This window comes from Dermochelys coriacea, chromosome 2 (assembly GCF_009764565.3).
Source record: "Dermochelys coriacea isolate rDerCor1 chromosome 2, rDerCor1.pri.v4, whole genome shotgun sequence".
Classification (NCBI taxonomy): domain Eukaryota; kingdom Metazoa; phylum Chordata; order Testudines; family Dermochelyidae; genus Dermochelys; species Dermochelys coriacea.
In genome coordinates, this window is record NC_050069.1 from 252,911,095 (window position 1) to 252,937,361 (window position 26,267).

The 26,267-nt window shown below is 45.6% G+C and overlaps 1 protein-coding gene across 1 annotated transcript; it reads left to right on the plus strand.

The window, feature by feature from the left end:
• Nucleotides 1-1,453: 1,453 nt before the first annotated feature.
• SHH (sonic hedgehog signaling molecule) lies at nt 1,454-17,521 on the plus strand. The gene is made up of 3 exons (XM_038393463.2): nt 1,454-2,478; nt 7,402-7,663; nt 15,075-17,521. The coding sequence occupies exons 1-3, from the start codon at nt 2,170-2,172 to the stop codon at nt 15,806-15,808; spliced, it is 1,305 nt and encodes a 434-aa protein (XP_038249391.1). The 5' UTR covers nt 1,454-2,169; the 3' UTR covers nt 15,809-17,521.
• The last annotated feature ends 8,746 nt before the right edge of the window (nt 17,522-26,267 follow it).

The following is a 26,267-nucleotide window of genomic DNA, read 5'->3' on the forward strand; positions in this document are numbered from 1 at the left end:
GGGGGGAAGAAATAGGCAGGGGGATAAAGGATTTGTAATATCCCCCACCGTTAGGAGTAGTATTTACACCCTGGCACTATCTAATCAATTGTTACATCAAGTCATGGTGTTTGAGGTAACCACATCAAAAGAATATACGCTTTTTTGTATAAATTATATATTCCCTGTATCTTGTCTTGGCACACGCACACACACAAACAGAGAGAGGGAGAAGTTAGTTTAAAAAAAAATAGTGTCAAGCAGGTATTTAGCTGTTGTACAACTTGTTTCTTAAACTAAGTTACTTCTCTATGAGAAGTTAAAAGGTAAATCTTTCCAGATTCCAAGTTAATAATGGAAAGGGGAAATCTATGTAGTAGTAAAAATAATAAAAAGAAAAGGACTTGGGGTTTTTTTGGTGAGGGGAGGATCACAAGTTGAAATCGGTCTGTCAATTTTGAAAGAAGTTCATTCGACTTTAAAAAAAATTGTCTAAAGGAAAATCACATACAGTTCTCTGAAACTCTGGTGTTCTGTTTGTTACAGCTTAGGACAGAAAACTTTTTTGCACTTAAAACTACGTTGGTTTTTGTAAAGTCCATTTTTACACGGTTTAAGTTGATTGAACATATGTCGCAGATTGGAAAACTCCCATGTGCTCCTTGTCCCAAAAAGTTTGTCTTTTTAAATAAAATGGATTTTTTTTCCTGAATAGGGAAACTTTTGTATTACTTCAACATGTCGCTTAGGATTTTAAAGAACTCTTTTTTAAAAAGTCCTTAAAGTTTCTAAATTCTTGGACAAATTGTATTTTCTTTGGAGCAAAAGCAAATGAGCTCTTTACAGAAACAGAAGTGTTTGTTCATAGTGGAACGCTGCTTTTCTGTCTAACCTGCTTTATCAGCACCATCTCTCTGCGATTTTGCTCGTCTCTCAACACCTTTGTCTGATTAGTAGCTTTTGGAGATCGGGATAAAGACATCACTTGCCACGCTGCATAAGATAACAATTAATTTAACATTAAACTTATCCCCTTTCCATTCACTTTACTTGGATCGATCTCTGGTAATTGTGTTTGCGGATGCTTTCAATACGATGCTTTTCTAAAAACTTAATGACACCCCACAAGAAGGTATAAGGGTTTTAAATGCACTTCTTAGAGTTAGACCAAAGAAACAAAGCATATAGTCCCAACATGCTCGGGACATCAGAGTCTGGTCTTTTAAAAAAAAAAATAAAAAAAAAATCAGTTCGCTGCTTGTTTCCTTCTTAAGGTACAATATTTTGTTATTTTAAGCTGTTTTGTAATAAAGTACCATTTACCATCTATATACACTGTAATTGCATCATGTAAAAAAGTTACACAAACAAACTTTATAAAACTACCATTTTATATTTTAAAAAAAATACTTTTTTCCTCCCCTAACTCAGCCACTTACCTGCTGAAAAAGTAAATGTGTTTGAAAAGTTGTATTGCTTTCATGCAATGTTTCTTTTTAATGAAAAAGAAAGATACCCTTAGACGGGTTAATTTTCAAAGGGCTAGTCATTTTGCCCCTGAAAGGCTATTTTTCAAAGTTGTTTGATAGCCAACGTTTTATTTTAATTTTATTTTTATTTAAACCCGCCCTCAAAAAACTTGAAATGCAGTGAGGCAGCTTGCTAATATTTTTATTTCACAGAGACATCTGTTACTCCTGCTGACAAATGTACCACTCTGCCAAGAAAGTTTAAAAAAAAAAACCAGCATGTAATTGATGTTATCCCAAGAAAGCGCTATCTCCACCCCTTTCAGCTCCAAGCCCTTCAGGTAAAAGAAAAAAAAATATCTTTCAAGAATTTGTTGCCTTTTTGAGGGTTAATACATCAGAAGAGAAGCTTGTCTCGCCTTGGCCAATCAGAACTCGGCTCTGGCAGCTATAATATAGAACTAAAGGCAGACTCCTCTCACAAGCGTCTCTAGCCTTGCTACCATTAAAATCAGACCCTTTTTGTCTCTCGATTGCTGTCTCACGACCAAACTCCGATGTGTTCCGTTATCAGCGACCTAAAGCCTGCCATTCCAACACCTGCCTTGCTAGGGATCGGTGGATAGTATACGATTCAGAACGCAGACAAGGACGTAGGAAGAGAGAGATCTAGAGAGACAGCCAGGGATAGACACAGAGAGCTTTGAAGTAATTGGATTCAATGGACGAAATGCTGCTGTTGACAAGAATTCTGTTGGTGGGCTTCCTCTGCGTTCTCTTGGTCTCCTCTGGGCTGACTTGTGGACCAGGCAGGGGTATTGGAAAAAGGAGACACCCCAAAAAACTGACCCCTTTAGCCTATAAGCAGTTTATTCCCAATGTGGCAGAGAAGACCCTAGGGGCCAGTGGAAGATATGAAGGGAAGATCTCAAGAAACTCGGAGAGATTTAAAGAACTAACCCCAAATTACAACCCTGACATTATTTTTAAGGATGAAGAGAACACTGGAGCTGACAGACTGATGACTCAGGTAGAGCTTCATAGATACATATATTTTTATTTGTTAGCATATCTGAGCAATCATAAATTAAAACATCTGGCTTAGCATTTTTTAAAGACACCCCTCACCCCCAAACCCCCTCATCGGTTAGATTAATATTTAAATATCCAGTTAAGTTTGCAGGGGCATATAGCCGTAGATATATATTCTGGGGGGGTTGTGTAATACTTACAAATATAACCTTGCCATGACGTTCCCTGTAACTTGGTTAGAGATTTCTGTTTGCATTTGTCCCCAAGGCTGCACTTTGATCAAACGAATTGTATACAGCTAAGAGGACTCCAAGTGTCTAGTGACCGTCAGGCCACTCTTTCATCGGTTGGTACAGCTGCTGACTTTTTTATTTTTATTTTATTGTATTACCCTTCATTATTGTTGTTTGCAAGGGGATTCTAAATTTAGTACCTATGGAGTCTTGCAATCATAAAGACATCTGAAGCCTAATCGACCATTACTCTCCTGTTTCTGTATTATATAGCTTGTATTGCAAAACCATCCTTTGCAATTGTGCCCATCAGAGCGTAAATATATTGATATTTCTTTAAGGATGCTCGCCACCAATGCTCTGGTACTTCCAAATGGGAGGGACTTGCAACTTATCAGCATTGCATCACTTCTGTTTTAAAAATCAGATGGCACAAGGTTTACAGCTGGATAAATATTGAATCGGGAGTGGAATCAGAATGCGGAACCATCCTATGCAAAAAATAAACTCTCCCAAACAGCCACATTATTATAATAATTGTTGTTATTGCTCACTGAGAGATAGGTGAACGCAATTAGTGGAGTTTTTGAAACTACATGGAATCTAGATGCCATCTAGACACTGGAAATGGGTTTCATCAAAATATAGGTCAACAGCCTTTCCCCCCCTTCCCACTATTATGTATTTTAAGTCCCGTCTTCGGTGATATAATATAACTCGGCTGCAAGAATTACGTTGGGGATGGGAAGAATTTCCTAAACTCTCCCCTTCGCCTCGGCTTGATTTTCCCCACGTTTACTAGATTTATTTGGACGAGGGACGTGTCTCCTGCAATCTCCTCCCGACCACCTTAAATCTTACTGTACCTATGAGTGTTGGCGCGCGCGCCTCTGCCAGATAGAAGCGCGAGCCTCAATTAAATATGCACAGGCCACGGTGCAAAGCATGATGTGTAGAGAGTTCCCAGTCCAATTCGATAGCTTTAATCTCGCCTCCTAATGCAAAAGAAAGGCAAGTGGGAGAGGGTCGGCTGATGACTATTGTGGCATGCATTGTAAGATCCAGTCCAATCCCTCTTATAGCCCTCGGTCATCCTCCCTTGCTGAAAAGATGCAAGACAGTGTAGCTGTGCGCCAAGTCAGACACATCTCGCATTTTCAGCTCCACTTACTCCTCTTTTATCGATCGCAACGGCTAGGATTTCAGTTTGTATCCTTTTTAATACGGCAAATGCTGCTGCTGCTAGGAAGCCCCAGGAAAAAAAGACGTGCCTGTGTGTGTTACACACACACACACACACACACACACACCCCCATACTCATGAAAGAGAAAATGAAGCTTAGGCGTAGAAAGGAAGCGAGAGGGAGAGCCAGACATAGATTGAAATACAGAGGGAAAGAGATGGGGACCCACAGAGGAAGGGAAAATGTGTGATGGTGTTTTTTTAAAAAAGGAGGGGGTGGGCTGACGAGGGGGAGACCCCAGCCTGTGTGGTAGTGTCTCCTTTCTCCTCTGCTGCAGCCTTCGATGTGCCCTGTCTCTCTAGCTGCCCTTCCCTGGGAATACAGAGCCTTCTACATGGCTTGCCACTCTCGCTGCAATAGCTGGCAGCATTTGAACTTCTGACCTTCTGTCAACTTCCCTCAGACGAACGAAACGAAAACAAATACTTTTTCCTTCAGTGACTATTCTCGTTCCTTACACACAAAAAGGGTGGGGGGGGTAGATAACACCGCTCTGCCTCATAGCACAGCTTAGGTACCACACCAAAATAAGAGATCAACGTCTGGCTGCAGCTTCATTATTGAACCCCCTTTGGGGAGCAAGAGAGGGGAGAAAGGGACATCGGTGATTGCATAATGATATTGGGGGAGGGGAGAGGAAGGGACAGGAGTGATCTCATAACCCTGGTTGGAGCTGGCGAGAGGTAATGGGGTGATTGAACAGTAGTGATTCTATAACAATGTTCGAGGGTGGGTTGGAGGGGGAACTGCTCGGTGGTCTTCCAATAACAATATTGTAGCGAGGTGGTGGGAAGCTGCCGCTGACATCAGAATTTCCTCGTATTGCAATCCTACAACGAGCTGGGCCAATCTCTTTCTTTTCTCTCTCAATCAGCAACCTCTTGTTCTGTTAAATTCAAGCCTTTAAATGCCTGCTTCACAAGCCCTTCAACCATGGAAAGCTCTTCCCTGAATGGAATTGTTAAACTTTCAGAATCGTTGCTGAATGCATTAGCTGCTAGTTAATATTAACTTAAGAAGGGAAAAAACGCAAACAGAGCTAGGTAAGTCAGGTTCTTAACTTTGCAGGTGACAACAGCAGTTTGCTGAATGCCCCCCCTCTCCGCCCCATACACACACGCACACACACAGAGCAACCATTGGCTGGATCTGTGAAAGAGATAAGGGGGCCAGGTCAATATGATAAAGCTGGAATTTGGATGAAATAAAATAGAAATCTAGTGCCATACAGGAACACCACCGGTGCACGATGTGAGGGATTTGGAGATCAACTTGGCATTTAGGAAGCCCACCAGGTTGTTTACACTGACAGGTACCTGTTAAGTGTTTCCTTCAAGCAATTCATTTGTGAAGAGATTAGGGGCTGGCAGGAGAGGGCTTGTTGAACAACTTTGCCTCCACACAAAGCGTTAGTCGAGGCAGCCCTGCTGAGTTTCACGGTGGCTGAACAGAATTGGGCTTGATTTGTGGCACACGACCCAGTGAATTAATAAATAGTTTGGCCTTCACGGCTTTTGACTCTGACAGCCCAGCTCAGCCAATATAAAAGGAAGGAAAGTCCTTTAGTAGGTCGTTCCTTTCCCTTTTATTTTGCCAGAGAGACTTTAGCTCATATTTATAGGGGAAGGAACTGGAATAGCAAACCTGCCCCTTCTGTTCTCCACCCTATTTGTTTTCTTAGTTATAAGATAACATGGCTTTAGACTGCTGTGCAGCTAAGAGCTTTCTCCTTGTCAGTGGCCTAAAACGTTGAATGTTTCGCCTTTTTCCTCACAGTGTATCTGTGAGAGAGACATTCACAAGCTAAACTTCCTTATGGTTTTCTGCTTTTCCTAGACTAACATCACATTAGAGACCAAACAATCCGCTCTTTCCATAAAAATGTTATATCACATGGAACAATCGGCCAGGGAGTCCAAAGTGGACTCACCATGGCATTTTATATTTAACTACCACAGAAGTATTGCTAGGGTATCGCTTTATGGCTGTAACATACGCGCTGGAACTTTCTTGTTGAGCAATCCGGTCACGTACCTGAAAGTAGGGTAGCGGCAATCATGCAAGTTCCCCCCCCCTTTTCTGGGAGCTGTGAAAAGAACCTTTGTGGTGTGTTATTTTACATATTGATAACGTGTTGGGGTGAGTCCTCGTGGAGAAAGCCAAACATCCCTACCCACTTGATGCATTTGCCTTTAGCTTTACTCAACTGCTGGCAACATGCTGTTGTCTCACATTTGCAAATGTGCCTGAAATGTATATTGCTCTTCCAATCCTCAAGGGGTCTGGATGGTAGATTACCTTTTTCCAGAGCTGATCAATTCATGTAGAGCAGTATTCTATTTAGACTCTAGGATGTGACAAAAATCTACCCAAACTTTTCTTACTTTATTTAGAATGATCTCCCCTAGCCTTGCTCAGGCCTCCCTCTCTGCCCCTTCTTCCCACACACACGTTTGTCCATAACCTCTTACAATTTCTCGCCGAACTGCCAGGTCCTGCAGGGTACATTTCATAAAACCAAGAAAGCATAAAGGAAAGGAGCTGGTTAAAGAAAACAGAAAGCTAATCATGTGGCATTGGTCTGTAGAGTTAAAAGAATGTGGCACTCCATATAAAAAATGCTTGTTGTCTCTCCCGGTTTCATATTCTACGCTAGTTCACCTCTGGGTTTGTTGGTTTTTAACATTGCTATCAACTTGATCCCTCTCTGCTTTTCATTCTTTCCCCTAAGAGATATCGTGTGGGCTTGCTCTTATATATACACACGTATTTCAAGCGGGATGAATGCTTCTAGCCCAGGCTGGTCTAAGTGAGTGATCTGCGAAGGAAAAACTCCTTCTAGCACAGAAAGGCTGTTAACGCGAATTGAGAACCTTAAATTGAAAAGACCCGGAGAGACATTCCAGGGAAAACTATTTGACTCCCAGATGTATGGCAAGTGTTTGTCTTTTGGAAAACTTTACTCAGCTCCCAACAAATGGGAAAATGCACATATTAGTTGGAAGACTGAAGAGAGATCAAGTCAGGCTAAAGGTTTCCTTCTGACACTCAAACAGGTTGCAGGCTGTAAGAAAGTGGGTTATATTTCGACCCCACTCACGCCGTACTATCCGAGCTTCAACCTTCTCCTCACCCAGCCTCACTTGACTTCCTACAGCAGACTAACAGGCTTGCCCATTAGGTATCTGAGAAGCTTTTCAATTCCCCTAGGCTGCCCCCTTGCACGGATATATAGGGCGAAGTCACCAGGAGCTTTGCCATTGACGTCAATGATAGTGGGCCTAGGATCACAGTTTACGGACTGAGCATCGCTCAGGCCTTGTCCATAGTCTTTAACTCTTGAAATGCCCGGTGTGTGTTATTTTTAAGGGGGGGGGGGTGTCAGTAGCTGTGTCGATGCCGCAGTGCCCGTGCAATGCCCCTTGTGTGCCCCTGTCCCTGCAGAGATGCAAAGACAAGCTGAACGCCCTGGCGATCTCGGTGATGAACCAGTGGCCCGGAGTGAAGCTGAGGGTGACCGAGGGATGGGATGAAGATGGGCACCACTCCGAGGAGTCGCTGCACTACGAGGGCCGGGCCGTAGACATCACTACCTCGGACAGGGACCGCAGCAAGTACGGCATGCTGGCTCGGCTGGCGGTAGAGGCTGGCTTCGACTGGGTCTACTACGAGTCCAAGGCCCACATCCACTGCTCCGTCAAAGCTGGTAAGGAGGACACCTGAGCCCCCTGGCTCACGGCGGCTGGCACCTCAGGCCTGCCCGGGGGCATCTAGCCAAAGCACCCCCTTAAGGGCCGTGGGACCCATTGGGGAGAATAAAAGTATCCCAGCAAGCCCCGACCCCACAGGGCGTGTGAACCCCCGCTAAGGCAGCCACTGAAGGGACTACAGCATCACTGGGGGGAAGAGGGGCACTCCCCGGGGCCTGCTGCTGTTTGTGCCCAGAGCAGGTTGCATCAGAACCGGGCACCCGACCTGGGGGAGGATGCGGGTATCCGGCCATTGCTTTGCATCGCGGCTGGGCTGCAGTGGGAGCGGGGGGGGGGGGGCGCTGCTGCGGCAGGCTCTCGCTCTTCTCTTGCCATTGAACTGATTTCGATCCATGCCTAAGTATAAGGCTCGGTCACACTGATGAGCCGGCCTCGTCCTGCCTACGTAGGAGGGGGCTATGAGGAGGACAATGCAGATTTAGAGTGGAGCTTACAAAGGCAGGGGAAAGCCCCCCTTCCGATCACAATCTGGGCAGAGAACTGATTTGGACATTAACACGGTTCTCTAGCTTTCTCACTCTGCGTGCGGGTGGGAGGAACGCAAGCCACGCATCTTACGGGCCAGGCCTCTCTCTGGCCCTCTGTTAATCATAAGGATGCAAAAACCTGCAGCCAACTCAACCCCTCTGTTAAAGTATTGATTCCCCCTGCCCCGACTGAGCACACAGCTCTGCAAAATAAGTGTGGTGTCCCCCGCCCCCTCCCCCGGCATTTATTTTTTTTTCCTAAATCCACACCGTATATTACAAATACCGTGACCATTTAAAAACATCTAGCTGGCTGCACGCCCCGAAGTCTAGTATGATTACTATTGCCAACCCGCTAGCGTGCGCAGGGAAAAGAAAATTAATGCCATTCATGGCTTAATCTGCAGCCGCTAGGAAACTCCAGGATTTTTTCCCCTGTGCTTACAACGCCACATGCTGTTTCAGCAAAGGAATAACTTGTAACAATAAATCGCGAAATTTGAAACTTCATTTCTGCGCATAAATTGACGCGTTTAGCAAAACTGTTAACAGTGCATCGCCGACGAGCTGGGTTTTTCACCTCTCAGTGTTTGTTGCATAGCATCTAAACTGTATTTTAATAGCCTCTTTTAGCCAAGAAACACTTTTAAAGTGTCAAGAAATACTTAGTTGTGAAAGAAAATAATTACTCTCTCTAAATATATCTGTTTGCTTAGAAATAAGGTAACTAGGGGTCTGATCCTGCTCCCATTCACAGCAATGGCAAGACTTCCATTGACTCCACTGGGAGCAGATCAGACCCCTTAACCAGCTTTACATTCTGGGGCTGATGAAAAGTAACACTTCTCCTGGCCAATGCAGGCTTTACATTGAGTCCGTGATATTGCTTTGGTTAATCTTCGGGTCTTATTTCCCCAAAGAAATCTCCAAATGTCCTTTTCTAGAGTAAAGATATGTTCAGCTCAAGGTGTCTGTTTGTGATGCACAGTAACCTTATTCCAAATGAACATAATCCAACTCCATGTATATTTCATAGGAGACGAATAATTCCAAGAGAACAAATCTACTCATTAAAATTCCACACACACTTGGAGGTTTGGGGTAATATTTAGTGCATGTCAGGCAGGGTCGTGTGACTGTACAACACGGGCTTCAAGAGAGCAGGCTTGAATTCCGCCAGCTAAGTCTGATTTCAAATTGTCAAAACCTCGTTTCATGACAGAGAATCTTATGAGAAGATTAAACCCTATAATTCCAGGCAGGAAGATTCTTTATCTAGATCTCTATTTGCAAAAAGTATGATCCCGGAGATTGGAATGCAAAGAAGAGTTCCCCCAAGGTCTGAATTATTGTCATCAGGACAGAGAAGAGAGGCTGGGGTGGTAAAAGGGACATTGATAATGAGCTACTGCAAGTATTTAGAGCAAGCTCCTACATTTAAAATTCAAATACACATCTTGAGTGTCTTGGAAAAGTGGCTCTGCTGTGCAAATAGTGCTTGGAAGGTCCTGGTTTTTTGGAGAGTATGTGTGTGAATTGGCACATAGGGTTTCTGCACCTGAACAAATAGGGGTAGGGGGGTGAGAGGGAAGAAGCTGGGAAAAAAATGGAAGTGTCCTCTCTTCCAAGAGTGTCTGCATTTATTACATGAATCAGAATGACAATGCTGATCCTTTATTGGATTTTAATTAGAGAACCCAAACAGCACTGCTCAAAGCAGCAGATTTTCACACCTCTGCCAATTCACTGGCATGTTTGTAGAGTTGCTACACTACTAGATCTATTCATCAAGCCCCTGAATATGCAAACAAAGCTCAAGCAAGAGCTTTACTTGGGGCTTGTACTAAGGTGTAGTTTGCTAGGAAAGGACTCTACATAAAGCACATAGCTCGTTTGTTGCCATGTTCTCAGTGAAGAGGCCTTGGAGATCTTGCTGTTTCATTTCTGAAGCACAAGTGATAAAGTCGTTAGCAAATCAATAACATTCTAATTTTCGCTCTTCCTGTCCTTCCTGAGAAAGTCATTAGGAGACTCCCCAAGTGTTTATTTCAATCATAATAGCTTATGCACTAGCTACAGAGGCACAAAAATAAAATCTGTATCTGTGGTCTTACTACTTTTAGGAGGAAAATTACTTGGACTAGAAATTGGCACATTCAGTAACTGGGAGAAAACTGCAGTGAAGTCAAGGAATGGAGGAAATATTTCCATTCCACCCTAAGGAATGGAAATAATTTTATCAAATGACCTTGCTACAGTGGAATACTTTGGGTGCACAAAATACTATGGGAGCCAAAATAAAAAAAAATGTAACTAGAGTGTTTAAGAACACCCAGGAATCACTAGGTGAAGTTCCAGACCCTGTGCTATGGAAGCGGGCAGAATAGACAGTCATACCAGTCCTTTCTGGCCTGAAAATATTTTAAATTTCTACATATTATAGTAATATTTTCAAGGACAGAGACTTCAACTCCATAAATGCAGGTTGATCTTGTTTTTAAAATGGCTAGGATTTCTCTGAAGGACTAATAATGAGGCAGTGGTGACAAGAATAACCAAGGGCCCTAAAATTTAGGATCAGGTTAATCCCCCCGAAGTAACCCCAATGACTAGCCTGGCCTTGTGCATAAAGTAGAGGATGTTTTAAGGTTAGGCAGGGGGAACATACACTCCTGACCTGAACTGAGCAGAGACTTTTGATCTAGAGAGGGAGGCAAATACTCCTGCTTTGGGAGAATTGGTGAAGTGTTGGGTGGTGATTCTTGTATGGGGGAGGGAGGAAAGAGACTCTTACCTGAGAAGGGAAGGAGCTGCAGAGAATCCTCACCTAATGTGTGGGCACAGCGACTGCTGTGGGGGAGTGCTCCCGGGCTCCTGAGGCAGGAGGATCTAGTGGATAGGGCAGTGGACTAAGGACTTGTCTACACCTAAAATGCAACAGTGGCACCGTTGTGGCACCTCAGTGTAAATACTACCTATGCCCATGGGAGGGGTTCTCCTATCAGGGTAGGTACTACATCTCCTTAAGAGGCGGTAGCTATGGCAACAGAAGAATTCTTCCCTCCCCCTAGCACTATCTACCCCAGGCTTTAGGCTGGTAAAACTACATCACTCAGGTGTGGATTTTTTACATCCCTCAGAGACATATCTATGTCTAAGTAAATTCCCAATGTAGACCAGCCCTAAGACTATGTCTACACTGCACTTTTGTTGGTAAAATTTTTGTCGGCCAGGGGTGTGAAAAAAGTATCCCCTGACTAATAAGAGTTTTACTGACGAAAAGTGCTGGTGTGGACAGCGATTTTTGGCAGAAGATGCTCTCCAGCTGACAAAGCTACTGCTCCTCTTTGGGGGTGGTTTTATTTTGCCAGGAGGAGAGCTCTCTCCTGCCAGCAAAGAGCAGCTACACTGAATATCTTACAGTGGTGCAGCCATGCCACCTAAGGTGCACAGTGTAGACATTGCCTAAGAGTCAGGAGCCCAGGGAGCTAAGTCTAGCTCTACCATTGACTTGCTATATGACATTAAGCCAGTCACTTCACTTCTCTGTGCCTCCGATTCCCCTTCCACCCTTTGGTCTTGGCTGTTTTAGGTCTGGTCTACACAACAGACCTATATCGGTAGAACTACATCACTCAGGGATGTGAAAAATCCACACCCCTGAGTGACATATATGGACCTAACCCCCTGTGTAGACAGTGCTCTTGGTGGGAGAGCTTGACGCAGCCAATGCCTCTCAGGGAGGTGAATTAACTACACCAACGGGAAAACTGTCTCCTATCAGCGTAGCATCTTCACTGAAGTGCGGCTGCACCAATGCAGAGTTTTAAATGTAAACTTGCCCTTACACTGTCTATGCTACAGCAGCAAAGCTATGGCAAGCATAGACACTTCCTAAGCGACGGAAGAACATCTCCCATCGCTGTAGTTAATCCACCACTCCGAGAGGCAGTAACTTGCTCCACTGAATTCTTCCGTCAACAGGCAGGTCTACACTATAGCTGGAGTCGATACAACTTATGTCATTTGGGTGTGGAAAAGCCCCTCATCCACCCAGAGTGACAAGTTTTGCACTACCCACACAGGTGCTATGTCGGCAGGAGATATAGCTTCTGCCTCTCGCTGAAATGGAGTAATTATGCCGATGGGAGAGCGCTCTCCTGTCAGCATAGCGTGTCTTCACCAGCTGCGCCAACGTAGCACCGTACTGTAGACATACCCAACCTAACGGCATCTATCCCAGGGGGTTAGGTCAGTTTAACTACGTCTCTCAGGGGTGTGATTTTTTCCCCACAGCCCTGAGCAGTGTAGCTAGATTGTACCTAAATTGTAAAAGTGCACAATTTAACTATGGACTTTTCTACTGTCGAAATTGACTGGAATAAACTATTCCACATGGACATAATATTGCAGAATAAAAGTGATTTATTCCAGAACAACAACTTCACTTCAGAAGTTCACTAATTATTCAGCAATAAAGTATCTTCCCCCCCCCCCCCCAGAGTAGTGTCCACATGGGGAGCTATTCTGGAATACTTACTGCAGAAAAGGTTATGTTGCAATAGCTGTTCTGGTCAATTTCCCCCCATGTAGACAAGGCAACATTCATTTGAAACTGATCCAGTTAAACTGGCCCAACCTCCAACTACCGGTTTAAGTGTTAGCTTATGTTGAGTTAGCTTCAGCTTCAACTGGATGATTGCCTGTTTTGTTCATTCCTCTGAAGCAATGGGATTGGCCACTGTCAGAAGACAGGATATTGGGCTAATGGACCATTGGTCTGACCCAGTATGGGCGTTCTTATGTTCTTTGTAATGTAAGTGCACCTACAAAGAGGGGCTGCAGCACTTTCACAAGATCAATTTTATTACTTTAGTGAAAGCAGAGCACTTTTCTAGACAAGGCTTTAACTGTCTTGTCTAGTTAGACTGTGAACTCCTTGGGGCAGGGATTGTCTCTGGTGATGTGTGTATCTGGTGCCTAGCTCAAGCAGCCCCTGGAGCTTCTAGGCACTACTGTATTACTATTAATGGAGGAAGTGGTGCAGGGGGGAAGCCTGCACAAACTCCTAGGAGAGGAAGGGGTTCACAGCTACTAACCTGAACCGGAAAGGCAGCATGCAAAGGCCCGTTATAAATGTATGCATTGAAACTCATAACCTGAGGTGTGGGATGCAGACAACTCCTATCCTGGGGATGTGGGGAGGAGGATGCTGAGCAGACCTGGCTAGGGAATTGTATGTCTTATGGGATAGGAGGTGGGGGGACTGTGGGATGCAGAAAGCCCCTCCCTTGGCTCTATGGGGTCGGGGGGGATGCAAAGAGAGTCCCTGCCCTTGGCTCTATGGGGGCAAGGGGGGGGAATGCAGAGACCCCCTGGCTAGATTGTGTGTTGGGACAAGAAATGAAGCCAACCCCTAGGCTGAAAGGGTGGGATGCAGAGCAGCTGACCTGATGCCTGTGTATAGGATGCAGAGAGCGGGGTGGGGGAAGAGGGTGCAGAGAGTCCAGGGAGGCGAGGGGGGGTGCAAAAGAATGAGAGCGGGGTGCAGAGAGTCCAGGGGGAGGGCAGAAGTGCAGAAGAATGCGAGCAGGGTGCAGAGAGCCTGTGGGTGTGTGCGCGTGCGCATGTGCAGAGAGCCCGGAGGGGGGGTTGCAGAATGGGAGCGGGGTGCAGAGTGCCCGGAGTGGGGTGCAGAATGGGAGTGGGGGGGGGTGTAGAGAGCCCAGGGGTGTGTGTGCACAGAGAGCCGGGAGGGGCAGAATGGGAGCAGTGGGGGGAAGGAGGCAGAGAGCTCAGGGAGGTGCAGAGAGAGTCCAGGGGAGGGGAGGGGTGCAGAGAGCCTGCAGAATGGGAGCAGGGGGGGAGGCAGAGAGCTCAGGTAGGTGCAGAGAGTCGAGGGGAGGGGAGGGGAGGTGTGCAGAGAGCCAGGGGGGCAGAATGGGAGCAGTGCGGGGGGGCAGAGAGCTCAGAGAGGTGCAGAGAGCCCGGAGAGGGGGTGCAGAATGGGAGTGGAGGGGAGAGGTGCAGAGAGCCGGGGGGGGCAGAGAGGGAGCTGTGGGGGGGCAGAGACTCAGCGGAGGGGAGGGGGCAGAGAGCCGGGGGGGGCAGAATGGGAGCCGTGGGGGGGCAGAGAGCTCAGGGAGGGAGGGGGCAGAGAGCTGGGGGGCAGAATGGGAGCCGTAGGGGGGCCAGAGAGCTCAGGGGAGGGGGGCAGAGAGCCGGGGGGGCAGAATGGGAGCCGTAGGGGGGCCAGAGAGCTCAGGAGGGGAGGGGGGCAGAGGAGCTGGGGGGGGGAGGGGGGGGGGGGGTGGGAGGGTGGGGGGCAGAATGGGAGCCGTGGGGGGGGGGCCAGAGAGCTCAGGGGAGGGGAGGGGGGCAGAGAGCCGGGGGGGGGCAGAATGGGAGCCGTAGGGGGGGCCAGAGAGCTACCAGAGGGAGGGGGGGCAGGAGTGGGCCGGGGGGGCAGAATGAGCGTAGGGAGGGGGGAGGGAGGGGGGGGGGGGCAGGGGGGGTGGGGGGGGGGGCAGAGAGCTCAGGGGAGGGAGGGGGGCAGAATGGGACCGTGGGGGGGGGGCAGAGACTCAGCGGAGGGGAGGGGGCAGAATGGGAGCCGGGGGGGGGGGGGCAGAGAGCTCAGCGGAGGGAGGGGGAGGGGGGCAGAGATGGGCCGTGGGGGGGGCAGAGAGCTCAGCGGAGGGGGAGAGGGGGGGGCAGAATGGGAGCCGTGGGGGGCAGAGCTCAGCGGAGGGGAGGGGCAGAATGGGAGCCGTGGGGGGGGCAGAGAGCTCAGCGGAGGGGAGGGGGGCGGAGAGGCCGGCCCGGGGCCCCCTCCGTCCGCCCCCGGCTCTAACCCGCGCGCCTCTCTCGCCCCGCACAGAGAACTCGGTGGCAGCCAAGTCGGGCGGCTGCTTCCCGGGCTCGGCCACGGTGCACCTGGAGCAGGGCGGCACCAAGCGGGTGCGGGACCTGAGCCCCGGGGACCGCGTGCTGGCGGCGGACGCGCAGGGCCGGCTGCTCTACAGCGACTTCCTGGCCTTCCTGGACCGCGAGCACGGCGCCCCCAGGCTCTTCTACGTGATCGAGACGCGGCAGCCGCGGGCCCGCCTGCTGCTCACCGCCGCCCACCTGCTCTTCGTGGCCCCCCCGCACAACCTCTCCCAGCCCCAGCCCCCGGCCCCGGCCCCGGCCCCGCCCGGGGCGGCCCGCAGCCGCGCGCTCTTCGCCAGCCGCGTGCGGCCGGGCCAGCGGGTCTACGTGCTGGGCGAGGGCGGCCGGCGGCTGCTGCCCGCCGCGGTGCACAGCGTGTCCCTGCGGGAGGAGGCGTCGGGGGCCTACGCGCCGCTCACGGCCCAGGGCACCATCCTCATCAACCGGGTGCTGGCCTCCTGCTACGCCGTCATCGAGGAGCACAGCTGGGCGCACTGGGCCTTCGCCCCCTTCCGCCTGGCCCACGCCCTGCTGGCCGTGCTCTCCCCCGGCGCCGCCCCGCCCGAGGCGGAGCCCGCCCCGCCGGGCCTCCACTGGTACTCTCGCCTCCTCTACCGCATCGGCAGCTGGGTGCTGGACAGTGACTCCCTGCACCCGCTGGGCATGGCCGTGCCGTCCAGCTGAGAGCCCCCGCAGCCCCGAGAGCGAGCGAGCGGGGGGGGAGGGGGGGACGCGGAGGAAAAAGAAAAGGGGGAAAAATGTTTTAAAGGAGAGCACGGCTTGAGACAAAATAATAATAATAATAATAACAATAAAAATAATCAAAGTAGGACCGTCCAAAGTAGACTTCAAGGAAAACAAAGCCCCGGGACGTTGAGTTCTGTTTAGGTTATAAATATATATATATATATATATATATATATATATATTTTTTTATTTGGTTGGTTATTTTGTTCTGTTCTCTTGCTTGCTCTGTTTTTTCTCCTCTCCTGGATATTTATTGGTTTTGTATTTTAAATAGAGGTTTTAAAATGGATATGAACCGGACCTTCAAGAGCCTTAAGAAGTTTCTTTGATAATTTATTATCGCCTGAACTGCACTCACAGGGGAAAACGTTATTTTGTGAGGCCAAGCAAAACTGCGCAGAGTCTATTTTTCTACATGTCACACGTCTCCTGACTTTCAGAAAGCAAAATTCTGTACTTTCCCATCCCTCCATTGCAATGCTCCTTCTGTTCAGCAAGTCTTAAACACAAACAAAAAAGACAAACTTCATGGGGTCCATAAATTATATTTTTGTACACAGAATTGTAAATTAGATTTTTTTGAGAGATCAATACTTAACTTGAATCACATTTCGTTTTTGAAATAGTGTAAAATATGAGAATATATTATTTTAATTTAAATAGTTTCAACTGTAACATCATTTCCTGTATTTTTCATGTTTCGTAAATATTTTGCTTTGTAAAAACACTATTTGGGCCACGCTCTTGGAAGTCAAGACTGTTACACAAACTTTTTATTTACAAAACAGTAAGAAACTTTGTTATTTTGAACGTCAAAAAAAAAAGAAAGAGAAAGAAAGAAGAAATGTATGAGAAAATAATATTTTTTAAAAAGCGCACATGGCGGTGATTCTGTGACGATGGAGAGGGTAGTTTGTACAGAGGGGGAAAACGGATGTTTTGCATTAATAAATGGAGAAATAACTGCTGTAAATTTACTAAAATGTATTTTTGAATATTTTGTAATAGTTTTATAGAAATAAAAGTGTGCCGTGCACAGTCTGGTTAGTGTATAATAACTAAGAGTTCCTGGTGCATCCCCTTTTTTTTCTTTTTTGCTTATTGGTTTAGCAAACGGGATACCTACAGAAATGCCCATTGTTTTCTTTAGATGTGTTGCTTACACTTTGAATTCTGCTAAACTTGAGGAAGTAACCAAATACATCACATCAGCTCTTGGGAAACCTCATATTTGGTGTACTAACAGTAGAACCTCACTTATTCTCACTAATGACTGGCGGGCACATTTTGGATTACTGCAGTCTGAACCAAATCTTGCCACCCTTTCTCAGGCAAAGCTCCACTGTTCCAGATTCTGTGTCACTTAAGAACTCATCCAAAGACCACTGAAGGCAATGGGAATCTTTCCATTGGCTTCTCAGAGGAGTACATTGGACTGTTAAGGCAAGCTAATCTGCAAGTGAACTATGGTACCCAGGAAGAGCCCCAGTGATTTCTATTAATCTGCAGAAATGGGGTTCTAAACTGATGTAAATCTGGTGCAGCCACAGTTACTCTGGATTCACACTGCTGTAGCTGAAAGAAGAATCTGGCCAGTAGATTTCAGTGGCTGTCTTGCCTGAGTAAAGATGCAGGGATTGGAGCTTTTTTTAAAATCAACAAGGAAGAGGGGGAAAAAAACCCACAATATAAAAATAAATATCAAGGATATTACATCACCAAATATACTTTTTCGTTTATTCTGATGCATTATGTAGTTATAACTATTTATGATACTTCACGATATATTAGTAAATGTACTGGAGTGTATTCTATCAAATTAGTGATGCAATCTGAGTAATATGGGATCTCACTACTGTACTCAAGAGATGAAATCTTTGGTGAGGATCGGGTACAATTACCAGGCTTTTGGTGAGAATTGTCACATGTGCTGATTAGCAAGGTGCCAGTTAGCAAGGTTCTGGTGTATTTTGTGATACCTCCCTACACCCCAAAGGAAATTTTTCTATTTTTAAAAATTTTGCAAAACAGTGTGCGCATTTCAGATAAGAACACTACATAAGGGAGACTTTCCTTGCCTTTTCATTTTTTTTTCAGTTTTGATTACAGTTAGGAGGATTACACTTCAGTTATCATTTTGCTCCAGAAGCTTAGCAAAATCCTCCCCTGAGCTGGAAAGCAACTACCTTGCACTCAGACAGTCTTCCAAGAGGTCTGCTTGGGCTTTGAGGCTCTTGTAAGGTGGCAGTTTTGGGAGGAGGAGGTTCATAATTTTTTATCCTCAAAGTGTGTCCGTTTCTGGAGCAGTAGTAGGCTGTCATGGCCAAATTCTGATCATGTGTACATCATGTACAATTAATTGACAATTGGATGTGCTCTCTGTCCTCTGAAAGTTTCTGGTTTTGTGACCTCTTTTCCCTCAGAAGTGTCTGGGATTGTGTGTACATCGATAGCAGAACCTGGGGGTGTGAGCTCTTTATGCTCAGAGTGATGCAGTGTCTTGGAGTTGTGAACTACCCATGTCAGAATATAGTAGTCTCTTTGGGAGGAAATTAAATCTCTTAGCCCGCCATTTGTGGTGCTGTTTTGAGGCCCAATACAGCTCCCACTGAAGTCAATGGGAGCCTCTTCACTGAATTTAATGGGCGTTGGATCAGGCCCTTAGACAACAATCCCCTTGAGCTCAAAGTAGGACAACATCTGCAGTTTGTAAACTATCTTACCTCAGAAAATGGCAATGCCTACTCCCTCTGAGCTCAGACTAAGCAGTGTCTGGGGCTGCAGACTCTGTCTTCCTTCTTTGGCAAAGTCTGGGGCTATAATCAATCTCAGCTCAAAATGTAGCAGTATTTGGATTGCAATGACTCCAGACTCAGTTTGTGGAAGTGTCTGGACACATAATCACTTCACGACCAGACAATGAGTGTGGCTGCGGCTGTAATCTCTTTAAGCTCACTGGCAGTGCATGGAGTTGTGCACTCTGCCCACAGAGTTTGGTCGGTCAGGGTTGTAAATTGTCTGCCACCCCAGAGTGGGATATTCCTTGAGATTGTAAACTGCCTGGCCTTACAAAGTGATGGCCTTGGGTTCGTAAAGTCATTCTCAGTTCAGGCTGTGCTGTGTCAATGTCATTAGGGTTGTAAACTCTCTGCCATTAGTGTATGCTAATACATCTGGGGTTATAAATGCCCTGAGCTCAGAAAATGGATATTTCTGGGTATGTAAAATACGATCTCAAAACAAACAAATCTCTGAATTTTTAGGAGTTTTGTCCTTAATGTGGCAGTGTCTGGGCAACTAAGCTCTCTTACCAGTATCTCTGACCAGCAGCTGGGCCTCTACAGTTAGACTGTGACCATGTCAAAGACCGTACTTTCTCAGAGTTCACACTGTTACAGTGTTCAGGGATGCAGGCTATTGAACTTAAGGCACGACTGTGTCTGGGGCTGTACTAGAAATCTGAAATGTTAGAGTTGAAAAAGACCTATTAGATCAGAGCCCATTCCCCTGAAAGGGTAGGACGTAGTCCCCAGATGTTGCTGTATTTGATCTTAGCCAAAAGGCCAAGAAGAGCTCAGAGCACGGCCGTGTGAGAGCAGCTAAAATGCGGTGTTATGTAAAGAAACACTGTGCTGTGTTTTCATTGCACATATTTCTAATAACTAGATGCTCCCCTTTCACGATCCATTTATTGCATCTCCTATTGATACCTTCAGAGCTTTATGTCTTGAACACCCCTCCATCCTCTGCATTAGAAGTGCTTTGTTGGATCAATAGAGAATCTATAACTAAAGCTCTCGTATGAAGGATCTACTGTCTTAACATTGTGCAAAAAGTTTAGGAAATGTCACAGTCCATTTTCAGGGTCTGAGTATGGCAATAGTTTGTATAAAATGTACAAATAGTGGTGGCTACAGAATAGTTTGACTAAATACATATATATTATTGTTAAAATAATGTATAAGAATGTACTTGAAACTATTATCCTTGTGCTCTGTTGTTTGAATAATTAAAGAAATTACAGAGACTTCCTGAAATGTCTGTTATGTGACAGCATTCCTATCACATACTTTCAACTAGCTGGATGTTTTCTTCCTATGACATTTAAAACAGAATTTGGAGAGACCACATTTTACAAATCTCTCCTTTAAGTGCATGAATATTATGCATCTGTGTGATTTTTCACTGGAGGTGCAGTGGCGCTTATGACTCATTTCAAACAAGAAAGGAATTCTAGGTGTGCCATTTGGTGCAACTATGGGAACCTTCTTTTCCCCCTGTTTAATACCCATGTAAATGGCGTAATATTTACATGTGAAATACTGTATGGCTATGCAAAAATCCCCAATTCGTCAAGTGTTTTGGGAAGAAAGAGAAGAATAGAACACTAGTGCATGAAGAACTTCATGCACTTACTAACCTGCCCCTCCGACTCAAAATGAGATATCATTCTAAGTGTGAGGATGTTTATTTTCATTAACCTTAACTGATAATTCACACAACATCCAAATCTGAAATCCTTGTGTGCCAGAAACAGCAAATGAAACCAAAGGAAATTTGGGGTGCACAAGGAATGCAGGATCACAACCCCGGTGCATACTAATTAGATAAGTCAAGCCAAGCATCATAGTAAAAGCAAGTATTTCATTTCCTGGTTGCAATCCAGTCCCAAATCCAAAAGTTCTGTCTCTCTCCCTCATCTCATATTATTTATATATATATATATATATATATATATATATATATATATATATATATATATATATATATATATGGCTATATCTGTTTGCATCAGTCTTCCTGAGCATTTCACATCATACTAAATTTGAATGAGAGATTTGAATCAATAGAGTTTGGTGATAATTGGATAGCAAGTTTGCAGCTCCAGCATGACATCCATTTCAATTACAATGGAAAAGAAATACAAATGAACATTTTATTTTACTCATTATTGCAAGCTATAGGGGACCAGTAGATGTTCCTAAAATGTTGAAATTCTCTCTAACAGTTTCAGCCTTAATCTGGTGCAAACGTAACAAAAAAAAAAAAATGGATAGAGTGCAAACCAATTGGTTCTGCATCATTAAAAGCAGTTGAATTTTGCCAGATTTTGATGGGAGCAGGAGCAGGCCCAATAAATACCAGTAGGCTGAAATTCATAGAAGTGTCTCTAATTTTTGGTGTCTCAATTTTTGGGTGTTAAACTTTAGCTACATTAGGCTTGACTCTCAGGAGCACAGAACACAAATTGGATGCTCAAAGAGAAGTGTCCAAAACTAAGGCTAGGCCCAAATTTTCAAACGCATGTCCCTAAACCTGCTCCTAGTAAAATCAATGGCAAAACTCCTCCCGACTTTAATTAGAGCCAGTCCAGTAACAATTGACGTAGTAGCTGTACTGCTGCCTTATTTCAATCCAGTCCTGTAAAGGATCCTTATGTAACTGCATTTATTTAAAAAAGGCAGTGTAAGAAGACTCACAGACAAGACGTGTGCAATTCAGAAATAAAACCATGAGCTCAGGAAATGGATTTTTTTGGGAAAAACATTTGTTTTGATGTGTTGTGTCCTAAACTTGGGGAAAAAGCCACATTAGGTTCACACAGTGTGTTGTAAACAAATATCCATTCATATCAACAAGGAGATCAGAAGGTAAATATAGCTGTCTGTACAATGCCAGCTGTTCTTCACTCAGTCACTTTTAATGGCAAGTCCAGCCCCATCTCCTACAGAGGGGCTCTTGGCTGCAAAATGGTAAGTTTCTGCTACTCAAGGGAGGGTGGAGCCAGGATGGGGGTAGATCACAGAGGAGAGGCGCACAGCTTAAGCAGCACAAAAGCCCCCTGAATTGCTACCTGGCTCTTTCCATCTCCCTCTACTCCCTCTGGGTTGGGAAATGTCTGCTGCACATTTCCCCAACACTTGCCCATGTACTTGGGATATGCACTGGGATCAGGATTTGTCTTCTTAAAAAGTGACCTTGCTCTCAGTTGACATTCACTGGAAGGTATTCTAAACTTATTTTTTTATCCTGGCATGAAATTCATTGTAATAAATTGCAAGTATGTATAGAATTACAGACACCTTTTGTATGTTATACACACACAGAATTCACAATGGGCTTCCTCTTTATGAAGCAGATGTAAAGTCAAGGTCCTGGCCAGTTTTGACCATTAAAGGATTCCAAGACTTTTTTTTTTTTTTTTTTTTTTTTTTGCAAAGGATAGCAGTGTTACCTCCAGTAACACTGGCCCAATATCTACTCCACTATTACATTCTGCCTCTCTAAATTCCCCTTTCAGATTCACTTTAACACTAGTTTTTGGATGGAAGCAATAATAATGTAATATTAAGTTAAAGAAATCAAGCACTCAAACATCAGGATATTCTAAAACTAAGGTGGAATGCTTAGCCTTAATTCCACCCCTTTCTGCACACACCTTAAAATTAGAGATAGTAGAATCATTTTGCTGTGGATGTTAGCTGCAAGTTTAGCCTTTTTTCCTGTCTGCAAATAACTGATGAAACCCAATCTGTTTTCTGCTAATGAATTTGGAATTCGTAACTATTTGCCAAACAGCTAATGCGTACAAATTTCAGCCTGTGGGTTGCTCATGAACTGTTCTCTTTGAACAATCATTATTTATGGTGTGTGGTTGGTCAACTCAGTTACACGGGATTGTTTCTACTACCCACCTGATTGGATGGGGAGCTATTTAAAAAACAAGAAAATAACAATCAGTAAATATCAAACAGGTCACTTCTGGCACAAATATTTGTAGGAATAATCATATGTGCTAACATTGTGGAAAGTTTCAGGATTCACAGTTATCTTCAGAAACGCTTGGCAGCCAAGCAAATATTTGCAAATAATGAATAATGTGATCCCATAAATAACAGAAAACCAAACTTGCTGCTGTTAATGATGAAAATATTTGTAAATCGCTGTGTGCGTTATCCAACAACTACTAATGTCAACCGGAGCCTTTCTACTGATTTCAAATGGGCTTTGTGTTAGGCTCTGTTTGGCCAGCTGTACTCATGGTATGGTTTGTTTTCATATCATATGATCAAGTAATACAATCTATAATGCAAACAGGAATTTCTTATACCAGCTAACATAGTGGGCCAAATTGTGCCCTCATTTGCATGTGTGCAACCCCATCAACATCGGTAGGGTTACATGGACAAGTGAGGTCAGAATTTGTCAGCCCACTTTATGTGCCATCTGGTATTAAGTATACCCCCAAGGTCCCGGTCTCTTTCTCACTTAAGCCATTGGGAGCTTTGCCATTACCTTCAATAAGTGCAGAACAGGGCACTGAATATTTACTCTTTGCAATAGAGTATAATACAGTATAAAATTTATTTACACATTTAGTAATATGAAACTCATTTTTAAAAATGGACTCTTAATTCTGCCAGAAAAAGCTATTGCATAGAAACACATACGGGGGTATTTTCAGAAGAGCCTAAATGCATGTGGATGCTGTTAAAAATTCCACCTGATATAGAATCTTGTGAAACTTTCATGTACTACTGCATTCAAAAAGCAAAACAAGGTTCTTATTCACAACTTTGTAGGGCATTTGCCTTCAGCCACAGAATCTTCAAAAGCCAGCAGAGCATGCACATTTCTTAAGCCAGAGCTGTTTGCAAATGGATATTGGAGACCTTGGCTGAAATTTTCAAAGCAATCTTAAGGGGATTTAGATGTACATCTTCTGTTTGCATGTTCAGATCTCCTAAACTACTCTGAAAATATCAACTCTTGTTTATAAAAAAAGCCTATGAGGATGCCAGTCAAAGTAGAATGACGCGAAAAGAATTCTGCTCAGAGCGATGACAACTACACAAGAAGAAAAGTCTTGTGTACATGGGACTAGACTTGACTCAGGAGATCTAGTTTCAGTTCTTACCTCTTCCACAGACTTTCTATATGACCCTGTGCAAATCACTTAATTCACGTGGTGTTAGGAGGATAAATTCATTAAGGTGAGGTGCTGGGGCACTCCTATAATGGGGCCATATGAATATCTAGACAGAGTTTTCTCAGGGGTCAGTCCTAGATGGTGGAACAAACTCTTGCAGAACTTAGACCCACCACAAACCTCCCCACTTTTCACTCCAAGTGCGAGGCACACTTCATCAACCTTGCCTTCATTAGTACAAACACAGCGTACACATAACTGGTTAATTTAAGAAATTCCCACACAAAGGTCCCCTGGGTAGAAGAAAAGGAAAGAGAACTACATGTGGGAGATGCTAGTCACTTTGCTTAATGCACTCCTGGAAGGCACTCAGGTCTATGGTGGGAAGAGCTGTGTCAGAACTTGACTAGAAGAGTAGAACACACATCTGGAGAGGTTTCAGAAAAAAATCTCATGTTCTAAAGGAGGAGAAGGGGTGGCAGCCAGAAGAGTGGCAATCTCACTACGGAATGACAGTCCTTCCCTTATACATGTGAGAGGGGCATAATAGGTTGGCCTGGTTGGCCACAAGTGATATTTGCTCCCTGCTTGGGATAGGTATTGGTCCTCCTTTATGTTGTCAGGATCTGGGAAATCCATCTATCAGGGGATCAGATGTGGGGCACTAAGCCAGAGACATGACCAGGAGAGGCCACAGCAGCCAGTTATTTTGATGGTAAGGCTGAGTAAATGGCTGGGTATTCTCATTCTGCTCTGATGGACACAAGAGTGACATGGCCAATGGCTCAACCACAAATGGTTCCAGCTTCATGGCTCTGAAACAGCCTAGTGTCCAAGAGCCTTCCAAGTCTTCACAACGAAAACAAGAACAGACTTGCGCTCTCTCTCTCCCTTCTGAGCAGGTAGCAGTGAATTACTAATATAGGGTATGTCTACACTGCACACTCCTTATGGCAGTGAGTAGAGTACATGCACTCCACCTGCCCCCCCGCAGGGGTATAAATAGCAGTGTCAAAAGTAAGATTTCACAGGTATGAATAGCAGGCAAGGCACTGTTTAGGCAAGTCGAGTAAAGAAACACTTGAATGCTCAGGCTACGTCATCTACACAGCTCTCTACACACCCAAGCAGTGTCCCCCCTCCTGCATCGACACAGCTATTTTTAGCAGTGTAGATTCCCTCTGCCTCCCTGCTGCTGGAGCCTCTGGCAGAGGGAGGCAGTGGCATAGGTGCTGACTCCATGGGTGCTCTGAGGCTGGAGCACCCACAGGGGAAAAATGGTGGGTACTGAGCACCCACCGGCAGCCTCCCATCCGCTCCCCCTGCGTGTCCTGTCCACTGGCAGGCCCCGTAGATCAGTGCCTCCCTCTCCCTCCTCGTGTCTCCCGCCCACCATGAACAGCTGTTTTGCAGCGTGCAAGAGGCTGGGAGGGAGCGGGGAGGAGCGAGGACGCAGTGCGCTTGTGGGAGGGGGCGGAACTGGATGAGAAGAGGTGGGGTGAGGGTGGGAAGAGGCAGGGTGAGGGTGGGGCCTCAGGGAAGGGTTGGAGTTGGGGCAGGGCCTGGGTCAGAGCCGGGAGTCAAGCGCCCCCCAGCACTTCAGAAAGTCGGTGCCTGTGGCCATCAGGGAAAATGTCCTTTGCCAGAGCCTTTCCCCGCTGCCTCCTCCTACCAGAGCCTTTCACTGACGCATGTAGCGACACACCGCAGCGTGGATGTAGCTTGCTTTTCCCCGCAGCTTGTAGTTATACATACCCCACATGCTGCTGCCAGTGGTGTGCAGTGTAGACATAGCCTTAGCTATCAGGGTGGTTGGTTCTTCGTTATCCAGGGGCAAATGTGCACAAGAGAACACCTACTGAGGAAAGTAAAGTCACAAAGTTGAATTTCCACACTGCGATGTCTGGGGTCATTATTATCTCTTGTGGGCGGGAGTTTCCAAAGGACCTCATGACTGACTTAGCAATCTGAGGGGAAATGTCCTCAGTAGTGGGGGCTGATGTTACCCATCAGGCAAGTTCTTCAAAGTGCTTTCTTCTGCCTATCACCTCAGATTTGCCTAACTTCAGCATCCGCCAGCTGTTCTTTATCCAGGTGCATAAGAAGTATGGATATACTTCCTTTGTCAATGGGCAAGAGGAGGTCATTCACCAAAGCAACAGGTGCCACCTCATTACCACGCCCAGGCCTGAGGCCCGTCAGAGGGGCTCAGGATACTGGTAGCAGATTAGAACCCCCCAGTGCTGCCTAAGAGTGATTTCTGGTCCATGATACTAATTAAGGGCTCAAATAACTTCAACACACACTGAAATCAACAGGACCTGAAGGAGAACTTAGCAGGATGGAGCCCAAAATGGTTACAGAACCAGGTTTGCTAAAGGAAAGCAAGATTTTATGCCAAAGGATTGTGCATTTTGGACATTCATAAAGGGACTCAATTTGGGCCTTGGTATTGGAGTTGCTTCC